This window comes from Rhyacophila brunnea, unplaced genomic scaffold, assembly GCF_057557595.1.
Source record: "Rhyacophila brunnea isolate RB1 unplaced genomic scaffold, BYU_Rbru_1.0 scaffold_13, whole genome shotgun sequence".
NCBI classification, from domain to species: Eukaryota; Metazoa; Arthropoda; class Insecta; order Trichoptera; family Rhyacophilidae; genus Rhyacophila; species Rhyacophila brunnea.
The window spans coordinates 19,553,852-19,581,328 of record NW_028232785.1 but is presented as its reverse complement, the minus strand read 5'-3'; the positions used below and the strand labels follow the sequence as shown (position 1 = coordinate 19,581,328).

Below are 27,477 nucleotides of genomic sequence, written 5' to 3'. Positions count from 1 at the left end.
TAATTTGTCCTTGTGTATAGACATTCCTGTTAACAGATTGACGTTCACCCCGGTCCGGGAATAGTCTCAAAGGTACTTTATCTTCAACCGGTCCTGCCCTCGGACCGATTAAGAACCTTTGTTTGGCTAGCTCGATACTATTCGGGGAGAGGGTGATCAACTAAAGTTCTCGATTGACACTTTTGGAATACACTTGATCATTATTATTTAACTTTATATTATTTAGGACCACTACCTAGTGATAGGTTAGCACCTAGATCATTAATTATCCGATTGTCTTTCAGATCGAACTTATTTTCGTGAATATTTACGTAAGCGTCAAAGACAGCTGACTATCTGTCACTTCCCTTAGTATTAGATGTTTTTCACGAAATGTTTCGTTAGTTGTTTTTCAAAATAAAAATGAAAACTCCTTTTGGTAATTCAATTCAAATTATTTATTAAATTATTCTCGATAACAAATTTAATTTCTTTTCTTAATTAATTATAATCGACAATTATACACTTTAGTTTAATTTCGAATAATTACATAATTATTTTATACTCTTATTTAAATTAATTATTAAATAAAGTTAATCAATTATAATTATTTTATGTTTAATTAATGTACGATTACACACTTATAACTAAGAGTCGCCGATCGTAAACTTTAAGGAGCTATGCTCTTTCAAAAAAAATATATCGCGGAGATAACCTCGCTAACGATAATACGACGCAGTATTATTACGTTATCGATTGACAACTCGAATCACACACGTCATCCGCCGTGACGTCAGACCACGACGCGACCGAAATATCTCCCGAATGAATATCGGAGAAATATCCAAAACTAAGCGAATTCGGATCGCCTCCGGGCACAACCTTCCGGGAATACTGAAAAACCGACGACTGACGGTACATAAAATGCAGACCGTTATATAGACTCACAGCGGGAAAAACCCGAGATTTTGACGTCATTCGAAATATGGACCAATGGGAGATCGTTCTACCCCCTCCACAGAGCTAATGGCCAAAGTTTCGGACCAATCATAGAAAAGCTGTTTATTTCCCGGCTTTTCCGGAAAATTATGATCATTCAATAGAATAAAAATATATAATTAATTAATACCTATAGGCGGTACAAGTTTAATAACAATCGTGAAAGTCCTTATAGGGCCTTTGACACAAATTGTCCAAATATCTGTTAGTTCGTTTATCGAGCTAACGGAAAGGAAAAATGAAAATATTTTCGCTAAAAATAATACGCAACAGAGGCGTAAATCATTAAAATCACCGTCCAAGAGCGCAGATATAATAAGACTGACGGAAATCGCAGTTGTCCGTTTCTTTTATGCAGAACTTTTGCGGGCTAATTACGGATAGCCGGAAAGGGTTGCGATTAAAATTTATTCAATTATATTTATAGAACACTTCAACTTAAAGGTATAACATTAGTTTCAATCAAAATTTCTATGACAAGTCTTCATTTATTGAGTTTGAAAATTACCTATTTTGGGTAATTTAATATTGATCTGTCGAGGTTAATTGACAGATCTAAAGAATAATTTTTATTCGTAAATTAAGAGAGCAACCGAGTCCTTAGACTTACATTATCAGAATTTCCATTTTCGAAATTCCTTCATTTAACTTTTACAAAAGTAGGTACTTAAATTGGTACCCTTTTTATTACGATTCGAAATATTAATTTATTATTTAAATTAAGTGTGCGTAATCAGTACTTACAAAACGTAATCATTAGATTTTAATTACGACAATATTTGATATCATAATTTATTTATTTAAGGCATTTGACTTCGGCCGCGGCGAAAACATCGCGACTTAATTTAGAAAAATAAAATTTATTTTTATATAATTCAAAATCAGATTAAATAGAAATGGACATTTATTTACAATGTTTAGCATATGATATCTCATAAGTCGTTTACAATTTATTATCTATTTTTAACCTTAATCCTATACATTTCAATTACTTACATTCCACCTTATAAGACCATTTGGCCCCCTTGAAAAAAAATTCATCCGTAGTTCATTCTGAGGGGCTATATGTCACTCAGACTGTACTACGGGACTCAATACACAATAACTATAGCTTTGTTTAGAGATTGGGCACGTATTTTTCAAATAAAATCGACATTCACGATCGGATCGAAAAGTTGTGACGTCACTAATTTATTAAGGAAAAATGCCGGCTGAGGGCCTACATTTTGGGGCCGTGTCAAGATGGAAATTGGTAGACCAGTGACCCTCCAATAGCGGCTCATTTTTTGTGAAAAAAAAACTATTACAATAACTTCGTCTAATTAATTTATATAACTAAAATACATTAAACTTTTATTGTAATTTTTTTCTTTTGTAAATCTTTAATGTGAACAATACAATAATCAAAGCGGAGCAGTGGAGCGATGCCGTTTTACCCGGATCACTCAAAATTTGTAATGCTCCACTGCTCCGGATGATTTTTTTATTATTAAATTTTCGTCCTAAAATAAATGAAATTATTATATTTGACATTTTGCTACACTGTAATTATTTGAAATACGGCAACACCGCTGGGTTTTAAATAATTTATCTTTTTTGACAGAAGAGGCAGATAATGAAAGATAATTTGCTGACGGTAATTTTGTTTAATATAATAAAATATGTAATGAAAATTATGAATAATAAACCTTGTTTCAAAACTACTTACTCTTTATTTTTTTAACATTTGTATACCTTTTAACAACTTAAACCTAGTTTAGCAAGCGTCATAGAGCGTCTTTAGGAGAGTCATAGCGGAGCAGACCCTAGAGCAAGTACCTATTAGGTCTCGGAACGGAGCAACTAAAAAAAGGGACCGCAACCACTCTCTGATAATAATACTCCAATTCCGCTTTTTATTGGTAAGAACTCTTATTAATTGAGTGACCCACCAGACACTATTTACTGAGTTTAAATCACACTGACATTTATTTCAATTAGGTAGATAATTTATTTTGTACTAAAGGCTTCAGTTAAAATCCTGAGCATGTAGTTAGCATCCTGGAAGTTACAGTAGGCATAGGCAATGTTCAAAATCATCTTCAAAAGATATAGGTAGAGCTAAATGGATAAATAGCCTCAGAAAATATTGGTACATTGCCATCAACAATATAATACCTATATAGGAACTTATTGCTGTGAATAAATTATTGTAAAGATTCTATACATTTGGCTTTGGTTATTTTTATTTGATTGTATCCAAAAAGAAATGACGAATGTAAAAGCAAAGAGTAGGAATCTTTTTGTACAACATTTGATAGCAGCATCCATTTCTCCAACCAATTTATGATGTCATCCATATTGACGTTGGCTGTTTGCAGTCCTCTTATGAAGCAAGCGATTTTTAAATCAGTTTCAGACATTTTCCTGACTCCGCCCTCCCGGAGTATTGCTTTGTTCATTTTCTTCAACATAAATGCTCTTTCGTACAACTTGCTGGTTATAGAAAATCTCACAGTGAGGCCATGTAATCGGTGTAGATTAACCTGAAGACAACAAAAACAAACTGATAAGCTTCAACATACATATGGTTGATATTCATGGCTGCGCCGATTGTGAGCGATTGTCATCCTTCTTTCCCCACCCACCTCCTAATTCCTTGGTATTGTTACAAGACTAGACGATAAGCAATTATGGGTCAAAGAACACCGTAATTGCAAACAGGCAGTTACATCTACATAGCGGACGTGAGCGGCCTTCTTACCGTCGCTAGTAATTCAATTGAAAATACAGACAAATTCAGGAGTAACGTCTTCAAGTCAGCCGTCGCGCGTGAATCAACTCGAGAGAACAGCGGTGTGTGTTGTCGCACCGCGTTATACAGAGTGATTCAAAGTTAACTTAAATATATCTGTAAGACATTTGTACATACAAATCATTATTATTTATCATCCATAAACTGTGTACCAAGTGCTGCGTACAGGGTGACCCAAAACAAACTACATAGTGCGTGAGTGTATGACCCGGGACCCATGTAAGTACACTCCAGCCCTCATCATATCAAAAAGTGAGTGCATGGTATTCTTGTACATCACCCCCCACCCCAAATATCCGGAATTTACCATCCAACATCACCTTCAATACAGTCCACTTGTGAAATGCTCATCCAATTCAGAATAATTTCATTGAAGAGCCGATGAGTAAAAGCATACAAGTGCGTAAGTAAAAATATTGAGTACATAGGTAAGTACATAAATTTCAAAATTAAATAGCGATCGTAAATTTTAATTAAGAAACTATTTAAAACATTCTGTAACTACATCATAATATTGTCCAACGGCTCGTCTTACGTGGGCGAAGTTGCGCGAAGCGATGAGCGGCGCGCGCAACTCAAACGTATAACCGTATAAACGTACAACCATAAAAAGTCAGTTTACGAACATTTTCACACACGGTTATACGCTTGACTTGCGCGTGCCTCTCAACGCTTCGCGCGATTTCGCCCACGTAAAACGCCCCGTTAATCTGAAATAATCTTTACTTAAAATATATATATATCATTATAGACATCGGATGTAATCTAATAATAGGATGCAAATGTTTTAAGGATCATGACTTGACAATCTGACCATCAACCAGTCTTCTCCACGACTTGGCTCCACTTCTCTCGACCATCTTGTTGTTTAAATTAAGGTATAGACAACACTAATTTTAATTCCTGGACAGCGTCATGCCATTGTAGCATTGTTAATCTACATATAGATTTTAATCACTTTAACTGCAGAACAAAGCACGTTTAGAGAGACATTCTTCATACTCACACACTTTGAATCTAGCTATAAATACCTGGTTTCCTGCCAGGTATGGCTAATGATGCTCACCTACGAGTTTTTGCGAGCTGTCGCATTCACAAGTGGCTATAATTATTAACGTTGTTAGTGTCCATTCATGTCACCCGCATCGCTATATTAAAGAAAACACTGGATGGCCCACATTGCATCAATTCATGAGTGCCACGGGTCTTCCAGTGGTCACCAGTCTTACTTGTTTTATAATGCCTAGAGGAGTGGGGGACATAAATATTTTGTATTTTTTGTTTCTTTGGTCTGAACCTCTTTCTGTGCGCGCCTGTCATAGCTTCTCAAATAAGTACCTAAATATTTAACTTGTCAAATCACTCACCGCATGTTTGAATTGCATGTTTTGAATACTGAATGGGCCGTCACAGAAGAGAGATTTGCATTCTATCAATTGGTGTATGGATGGAGAGACTCCGTCATCAAGAATTTGCAGGACTTTGTCCCATTTTAATTGTACATGATCGTCTTTTACAACCCTGGATCGCGTTTTCAGGTATTTCAATAAAGTCGTGTTTGCCTGGAGTCTGTAACTCAGAGAGGTAGAATTGAATTTTTCTCTTTGCTCTGGTGTCCAAAAGTGGGAAGGTAAAAGTTTTTGCGGATACATGTACCTAAAATACATAATAAAATCAATTATTTATCACAAATGGACACTTTCTAAATAATAAATAATGTACTTATGTATAGCTTGTGATTGCTCCACTGTTTACAATTCTATAGATTTTAATATAGGTATTATTTGAGATTGGTTAATTTAATTCTCGAGATCTCAAAATTTTATAAAAATATTAATAATATGACGTTTTAATTAAAAAATAATAATAAAATCGACCGAGGGTTCTGGTCTGATGGAATTTGAAATTACATTCTGATTGATTAAGTCTTATACTAATCAATTTAAATATTTTTTTGCGACTCGGGTTTCGCATTTCAGCATCTTCATACACCAATGGTAAGGGCATAAAGAACGACTGCAGTTTAAATTCCTGTTTATAAAGTAATTTAATACAACAAAAGAAAGTAAATCCTTATTACATTTTATTATTTATGTATCTGGGCAGCGATCAGTGCGCGGCCAGCCAAAGGGTAAGGCCTAAGTGGACAGTGTTCGGGGGGGGGCGTGCGCAACTCAAACCACACTCGGGCCTTACACTTAAACTTTTCTGTCCCACGCTACTTATTTTTTTTTAATTTGCTATAATTGTAATGATCTTCTTTGTTCGTAGCACAGTTTGGCAGAAACTTATTTAGATAGGCGATGCAATAGAGACGTAAATACATTTTATGCTTGCCAATAGTTGCTGCAAAAAGCAGAAATACGTTGCATGCACTCCAAATTTACGCATGCACCTAGATGCATTTCGTTCCCATTTTTTACAAGTCATTCCTCAAAAACACACATTAAAAAAAATACTTACATAATCGGAAATACAACAAAATGTGCATATGGGGCAGCTAATAATATCAGTACGGGTGCTATTATCAACATGTCTTTGGGCATCTGTTGGTAAAGTTCAATGTCTGCCCTTTTGAGAGACGAAAATCCCTCTTCCTTGCTCGTGCTCAGTACCAGGAGTCTCATTTTGAAGAATTTGTTTAAGTCTTGGTAAAAAGTTTTGATTCCGGAAGTGAAGACCCGATAGACCTGCATGGCGGGCGGAAATCGTTTCTCCAGCATCTGTTCGTAGCGGTTCAGGTACTTTAAATAGCCTGCCATTATGTATCTTTGAAGTTTATTTCCTTTATTTTGGTCTATTCTGTCCTTCCACGCAACTGTAGTCGTGGACAGATATCTGATAATGAAGTAAAACCATTGTGAATTTGGATCCCTTTCTCTCGTTTTCTATCATATTAGTACCACTTACTTAATAGTTTGAACTAATATACATCTGTCCGTAAACAAATAAACATACGTAGTAGGTATAAAAACGATTTATAAATATTTGTATCAATATTTGTTTGTATTCGCCACCAATCGAAACATAACTGGTATATGGCTGAAATAACTCTGGAAAAGACATACATGTAGCAGGACTACACGATATGATCCATGGTTTGAATCTCACGGCACTCACAAAGATATTTAGGAAACCTAGTCAGGAAGATCGTCCAGTGAATCCATCATTAGAATGCAGTTCCTCACACCCGAAGCGATCACGTTGCCAATAATGTGTTGACAACCATACAAGTGTGGCCATATTCACGTGATTTTTCAATATGATTATTAGCGATGCAGTTTCATATAAAAGCATGCAAATTTATTCAATGTGGACTGTCCAAATAACATTTAGTGTAATGGAAACGTTTGCGGATGTGGACTAGCATCGTATTTAAAACAATTGATTGTAAATTTGCATGGTGGCAAAAGTTTAAGAACCATTGACTATAATTTGTTTGCAGACGTATGTATAAGTCTGAACTAGGCTTAATTGACTATAATTTTTCATCAAATAAACGTTTTAGACATACACATAATTATGCCTGCGGGTATACATAATTGTTGTAATCTGTGTATTAATTAAACTTAAACACAATATTATGTAGTAAGTACTCGTTCTACTGTCAGTTGGAAATGTCCCTCTGAAGCAACGAAACAGTTCTAAAGTATTTAAAAAAAAAAGTGGAATAAGTACTATATTATTATAAGAAATGGTGTGGCGCATTGCATCGTCGAGTTTATTTATCCTTTTGAAGTTGGCGCCATAACTCAATCAATCTTCATATTATTTTCAACACCTGTGCTAGTGCTCTCAATTCAAAATATATAGCCTTCTTAATCATCGGTTCGTAGAAACATATTATTTGATATAATATGACGTACAATGCTTAAATTTTATCATGTAGGATAACTACCAAAATAAATAAATATAATATTATTACCTCGAACACAAAATTAGTGTAATAGAATATATCATAAGAAGTACATATCAACACGAGAAATCGTCTATGTACATTTTCAAGTGAGTAAGGTTATGTCAATATTAGATCCAATAATAATTTGTTGAATATGAATATTTTTATTTATAATGGCATCAAGTCAACACAGCTCATAGATACTTACCTTTTAAATAAAAATGGTCTGGTATGACAAACGCGAAACATATTTCTACCGATTATTAGACCCACTGAATATCTATGTAGGTAGGTATATTAATTTAATTCAAATTATTATGAAAACAAGTTTTGTGCTGCCCACAACAAACCACTGGACAGTAATGTCAAAAAAGTGTTGCCGTCTTTTTGGCACCGAATTAATAATAATACGCGGTCCAAGAAGATAATAATAAATTATTAATTCTTAGTATTTCGTCAAAAATAAAAAAATAGTACCTTCTGTTTCTCACAAAAATAACAGGGAATTTAATAAATTAAATGGCTCACTTTGCAGATTAAAATGATTTTTTTGTGAAAAATAAAAATCCTGTACGTTTTCAACAAATTACAAGGTGAACTAGGTAGGTATAATGTTTGCGGACATCAGTCTAATCTCTTTGGTGGACATAGGTACTATAATTGAATACGTGTATTAATTAAGGCGCTAAGTACCAAAAACAAAAAAACTGACATTTTTATTGAAAAGTGTTCTACATACTAACGCCAATAACTTCAACTATGGTCTAAGTGCCTCAAGCAAGTCAAACAAATACAGCAAAATATTTAAACCTGTCGATGCTGTAAGTCCGTTGGCCTGTTTTATTTATAATGGTGTAAATAGTACTACAGTGGTCAACCTCATTCAATATAAAATGGCAGACGATGGTGTATTGACACTTGCGAGTTCTTAATTCCTAAAATTAATTATAGAAGCTGCCGTGATTGCTTCACACTGTAAAACCACATTTTTCAAAAGGTCTGCTTCATGAAATTTTACTGCAATGACTCGGTATTTTGTAACTACAGGCAATACTACTTTTTGGTACTTAGAGCCTTAATTAATATAGGTATTCAATTTATTATTTCGTGGATCACGTACTGTAATTCGGCGGCAAAAAGATGGCAATACTGTACTAGGCTGTAGGACAGTGGTTGAATACCTATGGAACGCAGGCAACCAGTGGCACGCGGGAAGATTTTGCATTGCACACGTTTGAAGAGAAAAATATCTATAATAATGTAAATATACATTTGCATAATGTCGGTCCTAAGATTTCATGCGTCACATATAATATTAGCGCACTAACCTCATTAGGCAGCGGGGAAAAGCCTCGAAACGAACCTTTTACAATGATCGAGACCACTGTAGCGAGAGAATGCATGATCTGATCAATTCTGATGTCAATTTGTGCGTAAATAACCAAACTAATTAATATATTAATTATTAACAAATAAATTTCATTTCTAACCACGAAAATGACTGCACCAAATAAGAAACAAAAACCTGGTAAAGCTTATACCTAAGTCTTCTTCCAACCTGTCACGTCCCAACATTGGGGTATAGGACAAGCACAAGTTGGCGCCACTTCCCTCGGTCCATCGCCAACTCCTGTGCCTCCCGCCATGTTAGACAGCACCGCTGCAGGGTGAGGGAGCGCCGGCCATGGCGACGGAACCCTTGAGGCTGTGCCACAAGGATACGAAGTGCCGCACTCTTTGGCGCCCACCCAGCAACACCCAGCCACGTAACTCGTCTCTTCGTGATAACTTCAATCAACGAAGGCTGTTGTGTCTGCTCACGAAATCGGGTGTTTGTAACGCGGTCGTACCAATGTACCCCTAAGATTCGGCGGAGACATCGATTCTCAAAGCTCAAAAGCCAAAACTCTTGAAGCTTAGTAAGATGCCATGTCTCACAGCCATACAGGAGCACTGGTAGCACGCACGCGTTAAACAAACGACATTTGGTCCTCACAGAATACAGCCTTGACCTCCATTCGACTCCAAGCTGGTTGAATACAACCCCGCCACATCCATGCGGATTCCAAGCTTACCAGAAATACCACCATCATCGGCAACCGTGGCACCCAAGTATTTGAATCTGGACACCAGCTCGACGGGCAGACCGGAAACCTGGAGAGGAGTGTCGGGGTCGATGCATGCAGCACTGCACATGGATTTGGTCTTAGCCGCATTCAGATTAAGACCCACACGTTTCGAGTTCGCGGCGAGCCTGTTTACGGTCATCTCCAACCTTTCGATCGTCGAGTCAAACACGACTGCGTCGTATGCATATTCCAAGTAGCACAGTCTTTCTTCGCATATATCGGTTGTGTCATCATGATGTAGACGTACTATCCCACTGTCGGGGCAAACCGTCCTACGCATTATCAAATCCATCATGATGATAAAAAGAAAGGGCGCAAATACACATCCTTGCATGACTCCTGACGTGATTTCAAAGAGGTCAGCGGATGTTCCGGCTGCTCTCACGCGACATTCTGTATTGGTGTAGAGAGCACTTATCACGGCGACCAGTTTCCGTGGGTTTCCGTAGCCTAGCAGAATTTGCCATATAGATTCACGATGAGGACTGTCAATAATGCCTTTTCATTGTCCACTAAGCAGCGGGCGACAGGTATATTCATCTCTTGGTACTGTTGCAGGAGGCATCGGAGAGTTGAAATATTCTCCGAGCAGGACTTTCCCGGGACAAATCCACTCTGATGCGCACGCAAAACCTCCAGCATGGGACTTCTAATCCTGTACAGGAGAATTTGCGCCAACACCTTCCCGGGAACGCTGAGGAGAGTGATTCCTCTGTAATTACTGTGGGTTACCCTTTTTGTGCAGAGTAACAACGGTACCATCCCTCCAGGCTTTGGGGCACTGCTCCCTTTCCCACACCTCGTCCAGAAGGTCACACAAGGACGGCAATACAGCGCTCAGTCCGCAGAGCAGAAATTCTGCATGGATGCTATCATCTCCAGGAGCTTTCCTGAGCTTCAGTCTTTTGACTGCCTCTTTAACTTCAGCACTAGACTTGTCGGAGGATCTTCGCAGAATCCCGATGCAGTAGTGATTCCGAGGGCGGTGACCTCCGACGGAATATCGAAGGGTATAGGGAAGGATATATAGGGAAGGGTCTTATACCTAAGTACCTAGTAGTTATTCTGACTTTCAAAATTGATGGACCAAAATGTATGGCGTAATTTAAAAAAGTGACAAAGCTATTAATATGACGTGAGCTATGATTCGTGAGTAGTATCTAGCTAGAACATTATGTATCATTTTTTTTTAATAGAATTAAAAAAAAAATATTTTCCCCCATAATCTCTCTTGACATAGGTATATGTGCCCGATCGTTAAAGTGTATTTGGACCTTAAAAAGGCTCGGCAACTCTGCTGTAGGAGTATTTATTATGGTTCAATCAAATCATGCGTCATCACGATTGAGTTGGTAGTTGAATCGTTCGTTGTTATATTTAGTCGACTATAGTGGTATATATTTATAGTCGATGATTAATAGTTTTACGACGATCGTTGAATCTGGTTAGGTCTGCATGTTAGTGAAAAGGAACATTAAAGTGTTCGCCGGTCAGTTGTCTATGGTAAAAATATATTGACACGTCAATTTTATTTATGTTGATGTCATTTAGGGAAAACTGTAAAATGGATATTAAAACAGAGCCAGATGACTGTGAATCCGGCCCAGATGAACAGTCGCCGAGTGCATGTTGGTTTGACGTGCCAATACAACGTTATAATAGCCCACTACCACATAATTACATCAAACAAGAACACGTAGACCAAGCTGACAACAGTTTTGAGGTTAGTTTGCCAAAAAAATCCACGAAATTTATTGGACTTAACGGCAATAATTCATTCTTGGATATAGCTCCAATACAGTCACCTTTCGTATGGTGGAACACTTAATTAAATTTTTTAGCATGGCTGTTCTAACTTAATATAAATGATCTCCAAAATCAAAAAAAAAAGTTAAAAAATAATAAATATTATCTCCGGGGGTTTTTAAGACCGAATTCTTTCAGTTTCCGGAATGTTAGCGTCAATTTCTACAGCACTGGACGTGGCACTGTTAAGTATGTACCTATCTAAATTTTTTTACAGAACAATGCAGTTGACATCTCCCATATCAAGATCGAAACTGATCCACCACAAAACATCCGCCACGAGCAACTTATTAACGATACGTTTCCTAAAGAATGTGACATTAAATACACCGGTGGATGTTCCTATTCTCAAAACAAACCAGTAAGTCAGGGTTATATCATACCGCAAAGAGTAAAAGTGTTGAAAAATAATGATATATTATTCTAGATGAGATATACATTTTATGTTTTTTTTTTTAAATTTGATAATTACATAATTTTATCAGCAACTTCAATCACTCTCCACTCCGCATTACGTGCATATTAATTGTTAGAAAACAATAAAAGTAGATAAATAACTTTATACACAAACCATACATACATATGTATACAAACAAATATGTCATAATCGAACTGTATTTTTTCTGTTAAGACGTGTAATTTTTTAATATTGATTCACAAACGTCGTGCACTGACAAAATTCCTGGAGAACTAACACTAAAATGTGCGTTTTGAAAACAATTATCTAAAAATAGACTGCACCTGCACCACAGACGTGTGACTCATTGTAAAAAGATGAATTTCGGTCGCAAATGTATATCCGTGAAAATATAATCATATTAAAAACACAAAATACCTTTAAGTTTTCTATCAGTGACGATTCGGATTAGGTATATACCGTTGCTACGTTGCTACTGCATAATTTGTTCACATATTGAACAGAGATTTTTATCATATTCAATGAAAAATTTGGTGAATAACTACTTGTTATTTTCGGTTGCAACAAATGCCATTTCGGGCCGAGGGTCGCGTTTGTGTACCACTTGTTTAGACACATATTTTTGTTCTTTCCGGATATTAAATGACGATTCTAGATAACCAGCGACGTTCCTAGACAAAATGCCGCCCCTAGGCAGCGCCAAAATGCCACCCCATTTTTATACAGTATTTTTTATCATCATTTCATGACTCCAACAACTAAGAAATGTGTTGTATGGATACATTTACTAACAAAATATATACAACAAAATCTAATTTAAATACCATCTCTACTTCAATCGACAATATTGCGAGTCCACGGTTTCAGAGACATTAAAAAATACATCTGACAACTCTCAAAACTCGCAAATCACTGGCAAAAATATTTGGAGAAATTAATTAGGTGAGAAACTATAATTCAAATATAATTCGTAAATCTGCACGTGTCATTGCTGGCCATCAACGACGTGACGACCAAGGACAATGGAAGTAAACTTCTAATTATATTCCTATATAATATATCTAATGGTTATCCTCAATTTGCCGCCCTTCGAGTAATTTCCGCCCCCGAGCGACGCTCAATCTGCCTACCCCCACGGGACGTCACTGTAGATAACCATGTAGACTCTTGACCATCGCACGAGTCAATTTTTGTCAGGCCACGGTGGGTTTGCTGCCAAACTCTTTGAGCTTGGACTTGTAACTATACCGACATGTCAATGTGGTGGAGAAAAACAGGATGCAAACCACATCCTCTGGGAATGTCCGAGATTGTGCTATGAGAGGGAAGAGTTTCACGAGTCGTTCCAACGAGCTGTTGCTTGTTGCAAGGGCGTGAAGATCTCTTCACACAATTTTTGCTGTCCGCATGATTGGCTTCGTTTTTTTGTTATTAATATCCTTGTGCCTTTTCTCCCCCCGGTACTTTGCATTAGAATAAAATCAGTCAACTCAGTCAAAGCTCACTTGATAGCGAGGCGACCTCAGTCTCGGGTAACTGCTCCTGGGATATTAGCATTCGTAAAAAAACTATACAGATGCTTCACTTCAAACGTGGTTGCCTCGTGGAACGCTCGTTTAAGACCGAGTGTGTCGCGGGGCAGGTTTGGTTGGAGGGCGTGTTTGTGTTGTTTGTTTAGAATGCTCCTTGGTGGTATTAATGTGGTAGCCAGTCGGTGGGTTCTAGGCTGGTCGGCGTGGCGAGTTTTGCAGGCAATGAGGTTTTTTTTATCAAGAATGTATTCTGAATGTGATTAAGGGTGGTACTTTGCATATTATGGTCGTCACTGATTCCGGCTCTTTTTGTATAGAATAGGTTTTTGGCCAATACTATATATGTTTTTAAATTATTTTATAGGACATGAAAATCAACGTGTGTGCAGTTATTGAGAAAACGTTTTTGAAATTATCCGAACACGATCTAGTGTTGCCACATAGTGAAGTCAAAGATGAACTGCAAAATATTAAAAAAGAATGTCATTTAGAGGCTGTTATTGAAATAGAAAAAGCTATCATTCATAAACGGAATTTCGTTTGCAGTGTCTGCTTTAAACACTACGCATCGTCAGACATATTGACAATGCATAAAACCTTCCATAGACAATCACAATTTTGTAATATCACTCAAGAAAATGTTATCGATAATAGTACGTCTCTCATTGGGCATAGTGAATCCATACAAGATACACATACATTGACAGCTTTGGATTTATCTAAAAATACATGTAGTAAAAGTAGTCAAATATTTGAAGTGACTACAGTAGTGGCACAAGAGATCGGATCTATAACACATCGGAAAAAAACATACAAAAAATCATTCAAAGAGAAAAAGACGTATAAATGTAATCAATGTGAGCACGTATCAACAAGATCTGATCTTTTGAAACGTCACAAACTGATTCACTCTGAAGTGTTGGGATTCAGTTGTGGTTTGTGTGATTTTAAGTGTAGATACGCGAGTAACTTGAAGAGGCATCAGTTGATTCATACCGGTGAAAAGGCTTTGAAATGTGACGAATGCGATTATAAATGCTCCCAGACAGGCGCTTTAAAAATACACAAAATGAGTCACGTCGGAGAGGCACCGTTCAAGTGTAAATTGTGTGACTACAAAACTAAAACTTTCAACTGTTTAAAAAAGCATACTATGCGGCACGAAGGAATCAAGCCTTTTGAATGTGATTTATGCGAGTACAAATGCACGCAGTACGGTGATATGCGTATTCATAAGATGCGTCATAGTGGAGAAAAGCCACTGAAGTGTGATATATGTGAATATAGATGTATACTGCCGAGCGATATGAAAAAACACGGATCGACTCATAGTACGACAAAGGAGTTCAAGTGCCCAGATTGCGATTTTCAATGCGCGCGGATGGACACACTAAGAAGGCACAAAATGCGACACACAGGCGAGATGCCATTCGCGTGTATTTATTGCGATTATAAATCTAGGCATTCAGGCACGATGCGTAAGCACAAGATGTCGCATCCGGTCGAAGGAGTTATCGTGGTGGGCTTCGACCCTCAGCATCCACCGTCATCATCAGAGGAGATCCTGACAATCCATAATGACGAGAAAGCACAATCCGTTGAGGGGAACATCTCAGTGACAGAAAGCGAACTGCAAGGTTGATTAATTAGTTTACAAAATAGGTTTGGCATAATCAGTATATATAAATTATATATTTTTTTGCTTTTTCGTTAGGAGTTTCGGAGGTTGTTGTAATTTCGAGCAATAACACCCAGGATTTGAGAACACATAAAAATTGTGTCCTCTCTAGGAATTGAACCCATAACTCTCGGGTGCAAGGCCAGCACCTTACGCACTGCACCACGAGAGCCGCCAATATATTACATATTAACGCGGTTACCGTTTCGGCTTAGAATGTCGAGGGTCTTGGGTTGGAATCAATAACATGGAATTTCATCATTATCATCATCATCAGCCTAAATCTATCCACTGCTGGATGAAGGCCTCTTCAAGCTGCTTCCGCTTCTCTCAGTCCTGTGCATTGCGTTGCCACGTACTTCCGCAGAACTTTATCATTTCATCGATCCAGCGGCCTCTAGGTCTACTTTGCGGACGTTTTGTACTTCTTGGATACCACTGGATAACTAGATTTGTCTCTTCTGCGAGCTATGTGTCCAGCCCATTTCCATTTAAGGCTTTTAATAAACTCTATTACATCGCAAACCCTTGTCTGCTTCCTTATCTACTCATTCCTCTATATGTCCTTTCGCGGTATGCCCAGCATGCACCACTCCATACCACGTTGTGCTACTCTAAGTTTCTGGATCTCTCTTTTACTTATGGTCCATGTTTCACACGCATCACGGAAAGCACACACTGGTTGATGGAATTTGGAACATGGAATTTACTTTACGATAAATAATTTTAAAAAATCCTTTGTCGGATTACGCTGGAAAAATATAAATCTATTAAAAATACAATACTGTATGTAATTAGGTAGGTACTATAATAAAATTGCTTGCCTTTATAAAACATTTTATTACATACATTTTTAATTATATTATTATTTGTACTTTCTATTTAGGAAATAATTCCTGGTTTGTCCTAACAATTTGATGAATAATTATGTAATAAAATATGACAAAATCCTCATTTTGTTTTGTAAACCAAAGCTAATTATATATTTATTTCGACACACTGTAGGAACTTCTTGATATGGCCAAAGTATAGTAACTTTTTTGTTTCTATGATAAAAATAAATGCAACAATTATCTACTCAAACTTTCTACATTTATATTTAGTGTAGTTTTGTATTTTCAAAAGCGCATGAAACGAAAAATTATCGATGTTAATTTTAAATATTTTAGGGTTAGATGCAGATATGTAATGATTATTTTTTAAGCTTGACATAATTATACCACACTTTAGAGCATGGATGGCCAACCTTTTCAGCAGCCGGGCCAGATTCTAAAAATGAGATTTCCTACCGGGCCGCAAAACTGTTTTTTTTATAATACAAAACAAAAAAGAAATATACCTATAAGTATTATATATATTAATAAAATAAAACAAAAATAATAATCAAACATATTTATTAGATTAGACTTTTTTAAAATAATAAAAAATAAGCAAAATAATATAAAAATAATAAATTTTAGTGAGAAGTTTGATTTTGTGTGGCAGAACTAAGTGCATCAATATCGATATCAAGTGAGGTTGTTCCTACACGCAAACAGTTTTCCAAATGCACATCAGTGATTTGCGTTCTCACTCGGGATTTGATATGCTTCATCCGACTAAAAAGCTATTCACACGTGTAACGTTCACAAATAGCGAAGTCATCATTAGAGGAAGTTTGTAAAATGCAGGATATTTCTTCTTGTCCAAATTTATTTTGTAAAACTCTTCCAAACCAACCTGATGGATTTTCTTCTTTAACTGTTCATCGCAACATAGTTCACAATGTTCCATTTGGAAATTTCCTGGTAATAAATTCACGTCTACAGAGAATGGCGTAACAAATGCAGCAAAAAGCGCACGGTGCTTTTTAAAATCTTGAGCCAATATCGAATCTCAATTTGCGAAATTAGCACATCTAGCGGTAGGTAGCATTTGATATTATTTTTATTTTCTCACTGCTACACGGGCCACAAGTTGACACCCAGCGGGCCACATGCGGGCCGCGGGTTGGTCACCCATGCTTTAGAGTGTAGATGACACCATAATCATTAATATATTTAAATTACATATCGATACCATATTTCAATAGGGAAACGGTTCCATGACAAAACAGAACAACGATAAATATAACTATGACCTTTCAGGAAAAATATGAATTTAATATTTAAATTGTCCTATCTCTATTATGTTGATAGATTTTTAATAGCACAGATTTTCAATACGCTATAATAAATCAAATTATATACAGTGTTGCCGTACAGTATAATATTATATAGTGTTACCGGCAAGCTAAGGATATCTCATCTTAATCAATATAATATGTTCAAAATGATTGGGTGACTAGGTACAACGAAATAATGACCTAACCTAACCTAAATAGATTCCACAAAAAATAATGTTTCATTTTTCCCCTGGCTGTTCTGTTTTGTTCGGTTACCAGGGAAACAGCTCAAGAAACTAACTTTATTCAAAGAAGAGTTTGAATTCTTTGCAGAAGTTCTTATTTCAATTTTAAAGCCTTGATTTTGAGAATGTATATTTATTTCGACCATGTCCGATATGGGCCCGCCTATCGGTGCTTGCAAAGATACATTCTTCTTGGAAGAAGTTGTAGAGTTTAATATTTTGCCGAATACACCATTCCTCCGCGTCTAGTATTTATCCATATATCATACAGGTCATATTTTAATATTCACATTCACAAATATTTTTTTTCCGACCATGTCCGATCCTAATAGGATCATATGGGCCTCCACAGAGTAAAGGTTTGTATTAACAGATTTTGTTTTTTTACGAGAAATGGATGTCAGCCACTTGCTCAACCTATTAGGTCCATACCCTGACTCACAAACAAATTGAAAAACAATATGTGTATTTGCCAGACCCAGGATTCGAACCTGGGACCCACGGCGTGATAGTCCAACGCTAAAGCCGCGCGGCCACCGTGGGATAATTATTATAATCCGTCAATAACTGGTGGAATGAATTTGCATAGAATGCGTTTCGTTAACATGTTTTTCATTGTCGCAATCTAATAAATCCTTTTTTTCTGTGGACAACATACTTTATAATATTTTGACAGTAGATCCACGCTGCCTTTGAGAACTTACTGATAATTAATTATGAATTAAAAATTGCCTTGCATCTGGTTTTTTGTAAATTCGCTAAATTCTACACTAATTTGATGTTTTTTAAAATAGCTACTAATAAATATTTAAAAACAATCTTTTGGCATTCTATGATTTAACTCTTCATGCTTCTTTAAACGACTGCCTTGTCTGCATTTGTAATCACAAATTCTACATTCGAAAGGTTTTTCGCCACTATGAACCATTAGATGTGTTTTCAGGTTACTTGATCGATTACATTTCTAATCGCATAAAGTGCATTTGAAAGGGGTTTCCCCACTATGAACCATTTTATGCCTCTTTAAAATACCGTCGTCTTTACATTTGTACTCGCAAATGTTACATTTAAATGGTTTTTCAGTACTATGAAATAATTTATGTCTCTTTAAATCACTGGATGATTTACATTTGTAATCGCATAAACTGCACTCAAACGGGTTTTCACCGCTATGAATCATTTGATGAGTTTTCAAGTTTCCCAATTGTTTGCATTTGAAATCACACACGTCACATTTAAATGGGTTTTCTCCACTATGAACCATGCTATGTGCCTTTAAGTGAACGAAATATTGAGTTTTGTAATTACACAATTCGCAATTAAAGGGACTTTCTCCACTATGAAGAATTTTATGGTGTGATTGATATCTCATTTTTAATGTCATATTTCTGCTTATCAATTTCATCATTAGGCAATGTCGTTTGAAGGTCATTCCTCTCACGTGGTATATGCCGATCAATTTTCATCTTGAGTTGATTAGATTCTTTTGATTGTTCTATGAATATACCATTATCTTTGATGTTATTTGAAACAGGTGATATTTCGTGTCTCAGAATAACTTACCATTCTGAAAACAAATAATTACAAGATAAAAAGAACTTTTTATATTATAAACGTTTTTAAATTTGCTGTTGAATCATATAAACTTGACTAGACTAACTTAAACGATCAAAAAAATTTGTACTTGATAGAAATAATACTGAAATGTCATTTTGACATGCCATATTGATTTCCATAGCAACGCACGTATATATTAATAATTTAGTTGCTAGGACCCCAGAACCCTAGCAACCAATAATGGTGTCGAAATAACTTTTCATACAGAACAGAATTAACTGGAAATGAATTGAATTCTACTTAAAGATGGCTAAAAGTATTAAAATAATGCATTGGCATCTTGTTCTGTTATATTCAAAAAGTTTCAAATGTCTAGCTAGTTGGGAAGTTAGTTAAAAATTGATTGCAAGATTTGTACCGGACAAAGAATCACCGGACAAATAAAAATACGAGCTAAGAAAAACGTTGTAAAATCAATATAACATCAAAAATTTTAATAAATTCAAGTTCTGTCAAAACGTCAGTGGCAAAAGGTGGTGTAGACCGTTAAAATTCGACATAAAATATAGTGCACACCAAAGTTTGTCAATCATGCGTATTTGTTTGCAGTGAACTAATAGCGCCTGGACACATACATGGAATTACTGTCGGCAATTATGCTTATTTCAAACTGTCATGACAATAACTGTTTACACGTAAAAGTGATGACTGTCTCTCCAATCTCATTCTTCAAGAGTAAGCTAGACGCGAGGTTGTCATTTTATACTATAACTGACAGGTCGTATTGCAAATCGAAGCTCAAAATGATTAGTTCGTTTTTTCACCGGCATGTTCTCTATAGCTATCGCGCTCTACTGCGCAGGCGCAGATTGAAAATAATCTTACTTGCGCGCAATAAATCATCTCAATTTGGAACCTTCCAATCTTGTTTGATTTATGCACGCAATCTTGCTAACTGCAGGATAATACATGTTTCCCAATACATTTTCCTACTGTGCACAGTACATCCATGCACGTGTAAACGGGATATTAGACTACAATTTGCAGATAGTGTTGGTTAGTTTTTAAAATTAAATTTAACCATGCGTTGAACCAAGCCATAATAGATAATAATAAAAAAATATTCGTCCAACTACATCTCACAATAAACTAGATTAATGTCCAGAAATCAATACCGTACTGGTAAAATCAGTACGTATAATAACGCCAACAGGAACACTTTACATTCCGTTGGACGAAAGACCTCATTAAATTCGTGGCAGCCAATAACTGTGGGCAAAGGAACTAGCGGAAGCCTTCATCCAGTAGTGGAACAATTATTCCGAATGATGGTAAGATGTAATATAAATAATTTATCTTTTGGTCAAAATGAACTTCGGATAATCAAAAAGCAATTATTTTCTTACATGAATCACAGTATTGTTATCTGAATATGAACAGCCAGGTTGTGGTTCTTCATAATTTAATGGATGCAGTGTGTCTTCAACAAACTCGCATTTGAAGCCATCTCGAATGTCAGTCTCAGATTTCATTTCCTGAAAATGGTAGATATAAATCAGCGCCATCTTTAGATTAATAAAGCCTGAGCATATCTCTTTGCACAAGCAATGAGTGTTCCACTGTTCAGTTGTCAAAATCAGATCCCAGATTGCTTGACATATTGATTCGCCCTTTTTCGTTTCAAATTCTAATTCAAAATAAGAATTTAATAAACAGACTGCCATTAACTGTAAAAATCAAGTGAGTATATCTTTTTAATGATATCTTTTTCAGACCTAGCACATGGTTCTTATAGTTTCTTCAAACACTATAACTGTATGCTGAATCGAGCAATCAGGTGAATTATAAATGTGATTTCTCAACTCCGATTTAATTTTACCATCGATTGTCAGATGCCTGACCTCAACATAAAAAATTTTTAACATAATTTTAACATATACATTTTGATTAATGTATTTATACATTGCCGACTCTAGTCGAAAGCCGATACATTCACAACGACTGGTCCTACTTTTTCCGTTCCTCCTATTGTTGTCTAAGGATGACTTGTCATTGCCTGTCTTTTTTCTATAAAGTGCTCATACTGACGCGTCTGTCGTGTTCACACGGGGAATGGTTTGATTAGAATGGATAAGTTACATGATAAATAATACACTAGCATTAACACTCACTCTACAAATGTAATGCATAGATCAATGCTACATATTTTTTGGAAATCTATATTACCACCGGTTTTTTTGTCAAGGACTAGTCTGACTTTGACAGCTGATGAATAACAGGAATGTATATTATTTATTAATAACACTAATAGTTAATATATTTGATTTGAGAATTTTTTATAATACAATTTAAAACTAGAAAGGGCGAATCAATATATCAAGCAATCTGGGATCTAATGTTGATAGCTGAAAAGTGGACCACTCGTTGCTTGTGCAAAAAGTTATGCTCAGGCTTTATTAATCTATAAATGGCAGTGGTCGGACTGTTGGACTCTCACCAAGCCCAATGAGCATGCGCTCGATTTGTTTGAGAGAAAACTGTTGCGTTGGAGGTGTGTAAGAATGTATCCCCACATCCATTAAGCACGGTAAACACCGATAGGCGAGACGTGTAGCAAGAATGGACAGTGCCCAGGGAACTGAAATACCTAACGGGTGTGGAGAAGCAGACAACCGATCTCCACTGTTGAAGTATACGGGATACATTAAAACATGTATCAAGAATACGTCATACGTCGAACACTGTTCTCGGTTTATGCACTGACGCATATTTAATATTGGCGTATTAAAGGTTGCAACACACACTGTAGCACGTCTGTAATCCGTATCTATAACTCACCTTGGGTTGTTGGGACACTGATAATGTTTGTGTTTAAGGTTATACTTCAGTTGGGGCATGGTCTAAAATGATCGTGGCTAGGCGATGCGCGGATTATGCAAATGACGCGTGCCGAACGAAATATAATTTGTCATAAAAAACCAACATGCGTCTATTTAATGTTATGTTTATTGTTATATTGCTAATAATAATAGTATATTCATTGACTTGTTTTATTTTTTAAGTATATACGCAAAGTTGTATAGTCATCTTTACACGATTTAAGAATATTTTCATTTGATGACAAAACAAATCGACGTGAGGACACCTCTCTGTCTGTCTCCGATTGGCGACTAGTGAGAAATTTCGTTTCACCTACTGTTGAAAATTATTTGCCGTTTCACTGAAGTACGCTTTTAATATTATGTGATGATGGTTTATGTTGTGCTCGCATATGAATATGCATCGCATTTGAAATTGTATTTTTTAATTCGACAAAAATAATGCATCGTTTAATACTGTCGGTTTGTGATATATAAAATTATATAAATAAAAGACTATTTGCAGAAAAATTTAACAAACCCAACTGTTGCAAGCAATTGGTGTAGGTTGACTCAGAGAACATGGTGTGTTTGTTTCATACATGTCCATTGGCTCTGGCTTGATACAAGCTGCAGGAACTATGTCCACCTGTAAATAACCGAATAAATGAATACTGAGTGAATAAATCAATGCAAGGACCACTCTAATGCATTCACTGATTTAAAAAGACAAAGTGAAGGCATTCATAAAAAATTGGAGCTTTGGAAATCAAAATTTAAAAAAAAAAGTTCGCCATGTCTCCACTTTTGAATGATTTCTACGCCAGATATATAGAAGCAAACAAAAATCTATTTCCTGAGTTCTTGGTTAGTTTGCTAATGCACGTTTCACATTATTTTATTATTAGTATATATTATTTTATAATAAGTATAGTAATATTTTAAATATGTGGTTAAAATATCCTGGCTTGGGGCCCCGCTTCAGGATGTGGAACCTATGATAGAATCCATTTGTCAATGAACGATTGACTACCTACTATTCAAATTGATTGTGCTAATAAACAAGCATATTCTTCGCATGAAAAACTAATTAATTGAAAAATAAATATAATATAAGTATCTAGTAAAAATTTGTTTATTTTTAAATTTTTGTATTCGTACATTGTTGACTAGGTATTTAAAAAGGTGTCTGTATTATTTAATGAACTAAAGAGGGTGGAAGCGCCAAGATTATTTTTCTTAAAGGGAGGCGTAGTAACATGAAGTTTGGAAACCACTGCTTTAAGTTAACAATTTAACACAATAGAATATTATAATTTAAATGCAATTCAATTCAAATTTATTATATAACATTATAGTGAACTTAACAAATTCAAAAAGTAGATACAAAGAAGTACGCCGAATGATTCAAGTAGATAGATCTTATTCTAATAATCGATTAAACAACTTCAAGTATGTAAGTGGTCAGTGACGTCCTGTGGGGGTAGGCAGATTGAGCGTCGCTTGGGGGCGGAAATTACTCGAAGGGCGGCAAATTGAGGATAACCATTAGATATATTATATAGGAATACATAGCTACACAAACTTAGCAATAACGGAAATATCTTTCCATTAAAAAAATCAGCTCACTGGTTGGAAACAAAATGTATCAATTAACATAAAAGGCTTAACAGGACTAATTTTTTGTCGGGTTCGCGATCTCTAGTTTACTTCCGTTGTCCTTGGACGTCACGTCGTTGATGGCCAGCAATGACACGTGCAGATTTACGAATTATATTTGAATTATAGTTTCTTACCTAATTAATTTCTCCAAATATTTTTGCCAGTGATTTGCGAGTTTTGAGAGTTGTCAGATGTATTTTTTAATGTCTCTGAAACCGTGGACTCGCAATATTGTCGATTGAAGTAGAGATGGTATTTAAATTAGATTTTGTTGTATATATTTTGTTAGTAATGTATCCATACAACACATTTCTTAGTTGTTGGAGTCATGAAATGATGATAAAAAATACTGTATAAAAATGGGGTGGCATTTTGGCGCTGCCTAGGGGCGGCATTTTGTCTAGGAACGTCGCTGTAAGTGGTAAGTATATATTATTCATCATTCATATTGTTCATCACTTGGGAGAACAAAATGATGTCTAAGATACTCGTAGTTGCGAAGGGCACGCAGGTCAATACTATCAACAACGGTTGAGTTCTCATTTGCACTGTGTAGAATGCTGGAGGATATACCGGCAAGGCGGGCCATGTACGCAACCCCCGATGGCGAGAGAAGACTTGAAATGGCTTGTATGCGCAACTGGAGATTGTCGGCGCTGGATCGTCCAGGATGAAGGAAGTTTATGAAGGAGGCCAAGACCCCTAAGCGTTTTAGTGCCATAAATATGACTGTAAGGCGGAAAAAATACCTGGCCAAATAAAGATAATAATTAACTCCCAGCGTTTAGAATTTAGCATCCTAAGAGAGTCACTCGGATAAAGCCACGGATTCTAATCCATACCACCGCCATCTTTAAATTAATAGAGCCTGAGCATAACTTTTTGCACAAGCAACGAGTGGTCCACTTTTCAGCTACCAAAATTATATCCCCGATTGCTTGACATATTGATTCGCCCTTTCTCGTTTCAAATTGAATTATAAAAAAATCTCAAATTAAACATGTTAACTAGGTATCAGTGTTATATACATTCCTGTTGTTCATCAGCTGTCAAAGTCAGACTAGTCCTTCACACAAAAACCGGTGGTAATGTCGATTTTCAAAAAATATGTAACATGAACTATGCATTACATTTGTAGAAGGTGTGTTAATGCTAGTGTATCATTTATCATGTAACTTATCTATTCAAAACAAACCATTCCCTGTGTGAACACGACAGACACGTCAGTATGAGCACTCTATAGAAAAATGACAGTTCATACATAGACAGCAACGGGAGGGGAACGGAAAAAGTAGGACCAGTCGTTGTGAATGTATCGGCTTTCTATTTTAGTCGGCAATGATCCTTACAGTTTCAAGTAAAGGGTTTCAAAATTTTCTTTTGAATTTACTCCACCATAAGATCTGTGTGTATATTCATAGAAATGCTGGAATAACCAGATAAAACAGTTGATTTACGGCAATATTGGTATCAGCACGTGGTCTACATATGAACCACCTAAGAAACTCACATGGACAATGGGCATTTTTCAATTTCAGTTTCGCGATAGCATAAGAAAACATTAATCTTTAAAGACATTATTTACAAATTCGAGAAAAATTGCTCTTTTTAAATAAATGGCCAATATTGCCCAACTGTTATCGTAGGTAGTGAAATATAGTAAGATTTAAAATATACTTAGGTACATATTAATGTCAAATAACATAACCTTACTTACTTCGTATTGCTGACATGTGAAATTATATTCTTGCTTCAAATGTGGCATTTTCTCGTGGACACTATTCTCTGGGCCGGGCTGATAATATTTGTTTAATTTCTTCTCGTTATTCTTTACTGATTCCGTTTTTATGTCCATTTTTAACGCCAGCTTATAATCATTCAAGACTGTATAGCCAGTATGTTAAATGCAGTGTTGCCAAATTTTCATAGTGGAATTACAGTGCAGAGCCTCCAAAATTAAAGTAGGTATTTGGGGAAAAAAATATAGTACGCGTTGTCATCTGTTGAAAATGTATACTTAGGTTTTTTGTTTCTCAGAAAAAAAATAACGGAAAATTTGAGAAACTTTTCCACTTTTTATTTAGGTACATACTTCTTCCGACCAAAAAATGCTTACCGAAGAATTCAAGAAATTTAATTTTAAACTAGTCAAGGGATATTTTTACGTTTTTCGAGCAATTTTTTTTATTATGGGATAAACACGTGTCAAGAATACGATATTCAAAGCTTGTACTTCGTTCTGCCAACTGCTCTCGGTTTATACACTGACGGTCATTCTATATTGGTACATTTGAAGGATACAACACACAATATTGCACCTCTTTGTATTTAATTTTCGTAAGACACTCACATATTCAAATCCCTGCTTCAAAATGTAGTGTATGGGGGTAGTTAAGCCTATCTGAATTCTATTCATTACTCTCTTCTGTAATAATGTATTTTGTAACATCTAAACAAATCCAACATTTCGTCATATAGCACAAAACTTCTATCAAGTATTTCATCGGCTGATTCGCGGAATAGACTCAGATAGGCTTATATCTGAATATTACAAGGTTCCGTTTTATTTTTACTATGTTCTTTTTTTAAATGTGAAATAAAGACGTTTTGTAACCTTGGATTCCAATGTTATTCCTCTTGCATCGTTCGTTACCACTTCCTCTGCCTTTTTTTTTACTTCACGGCACACTGGTGAATGGGATTTCTTCCGCGGCACACCAAATAAAAATGCCTTAAATATGGAAATGTGAAAAAAGTAAAAAATCAGTGTAGGTAATTGTTTTTAAATATTTTAATATTTTATCAACATATTATTATTTATGTTAGAGAAACGAACATCATATCTTATACCTAGATGGAAAAATATTATAAAAAATGTTGTTTGTTAGTTAGAGATAACAATGTGTGTTTCCGTTTGACTATTATATTGTATATTGTCATATAACATATCGGAATTTGAAGTGGGCACAGTATTTGACAATTATTGCATCTGACGATAACCGCCAAAGCGACTCGTATTGCAATATTATTTTGTCATTTCAATCGTTTTGTCGTTACGGCGCTGGTGACACAAAAAAGATATCAGATTTGGAATATTGACTCTTGAAAGTGACCTTTTGCAAACATCCTAATAGGTCTAATTACAAAAAGCGACAAGTCCACAATTCAATATTTTCGGGAAACAACGTTTTCATGTTTCAAGCTTCAATTATTTCTTTTAACGTTAGATTATTTTTTCCGTTGTATTCTATGTCGAAATTAGAACCAAATGGCAATTTGTTTCAGCCGATAAACTCTTCAATGTAATAAATATAGGCAAATAAAAATTGGACGTAGCGCTACTTGTACCTCACTTTTTAATTTATTCCGCGTAAGGCACATATTTCCGTGGCACTGTCATGAGTTTACCAGAAGCAACAGCATGGGAGACGCCCTTTTTAATATTGAACGTTCCCTCATTGGTTGACTTAAACACGCTTGTAATCAACCAAGCTTTAAATATTATGAAACATGGACTTGGCGCTTTTTGTAATAAATCAAACTTAAAATGTTTTTTTTCGTAGGGTTATGTCGCGTTTAGGAATTTATAGATCACTACATATTGTGTAAAATTCTACAAAGAATACGTGCGTATTTTCTTCTCGATTTTGATCAAGTGTGGACTTATCGCTTTTTGGAATTAGTTGCCTCCTATGCTAGCTTAATACATCAGAAATCTAAAACTAGACACATTCGTCGAATGCGGCCACGGTAACCATGTCAATGAATACAATAATTAA

At 35.8% G+C, this 27,477-nt stretch overlaps 2 protein-coding genes and 1 long non-coding RNA gene across 4 annotated transcripts; 1 reads left to right on the top strand and 2 right to left on the bottom strand.

Annotated features, from left to right (window-relative positions):
* Positions 1-2,607: 2,607 nt before the first annotated feature.
* LOC147076829 (LETM1 domain-containing protein 1-like) lies at positions 2,608-8,031 on the bottom strand. 2 transcript variants are annotated; one of them, XM_085941369.1, is made up of 4 exons: positions 7,879-8,031; positions 6,236-6,610; positions 5,140-5,428; positions 2,608-3,503 (listed from the first exon to the last, which is right to left on the bottom strand). In XM_085941369.1, the coding sequence occupies exons 1-4, from the start codon at positions 7,917-7,919 to the stop codon at positions 3,165-3,167; spliced, it is 1,044 nt and encodes a 347-aa protein (XP_085797495.1). In that variant the 5' UTR covers positions 7,920-8,031; the 3' UTR covers positions 2,608-3,164. The 2 variants fall into 2 exon arrangements, with proteins under 2 accessions (XP_085797495.1, XP_085797496.1); XM_085941370.1 differs by having other exon boundaries at positions 5,140-5,341.
* A 3,283-nt stretch (positions 8,032-11,314) lies between these two features.
* On the top strand, positions 11,315-14,356 carry LOC147076828 (uncharacterized). The gene is made up of 3 exons (XR_015069711.1): positions 11,315-11,522; positions 11,823-11,966; positions 13,920-14,356. It is a non-coding gene; the product is annotated as an uncharacterized LOC147076828 (long non-coding RNA).
* A 4,734-nt stretch (positions 14,357-19,090) lies between these two features.
* On the bottom strand, positions 19,091-25,575 carry LOC147076827 (uncharacterized). The gene is made up of 4 exons (XM_085941127.1): positions 25,416-25,575; positions 22,578-22,685; positions 20,585-20,713; positions 19,091-19,188 (listed from the first exon to the last, which is right to left on the bottom strand). The coding sequence occupies exons 1-4, from the start codon at positions 25,551-25,553 to the stop codon at positions 19,171-19,173; spliced, it is 393 nt and encodes a 130-aa protein (XP_085797253.1). The 5' UTR covers positions 25,554-25,575; the 3' UTR covers positions 19,091-19,170.
* Between the last annotated feature and the right edge of the window lie 1,902 nt (positions 25,576-27,477).

Bases quoted from the DNA above. Each gene is read 5' to 3' on its own strand.
- LOC147076829 (XM_085941369.1), bottom strand. From the start codon at position 7,919: ATGTTTCGCGTTTGTCATACCAGACCATTTTTATTTAAAAG. The intron at 5,429-6,235 runs GTAAGTATTTTT...TATGTATTTTAG, and splicing joins TTTGTTGTATTTCCGATTAT to GTACATGTATCCGCAAAAAC. The intron at 3,504-5,139 runs GTGAGTGATTTG...TGTTGTCTTCAG, and splicing joins ACATGCAATTCAAACATGCG to GTTAATCTACACCGATTACA.
- LOC147076827 (XM_085941127.1), bottom strand. From the start codon at position 25,553: ATGGACATAAAAACGGAATCAGTAAAGAATAACGAGAAGAAATTAAAC. The intron at 22,686-25,415 runs GTAAGTAAGGTT...GGTTATTTACAG, and splicing joins TCACATGTCAGCAATACGAA to GTGGACATAGTTCCTGCAGC. The intron at 20,714-22,577 runs GTTTGTTAAATT...TACCATTTTCAG, and splicing joins CAATTGCTTGCAACAGTTGG to GAAATGAAATCTGAGACTGA.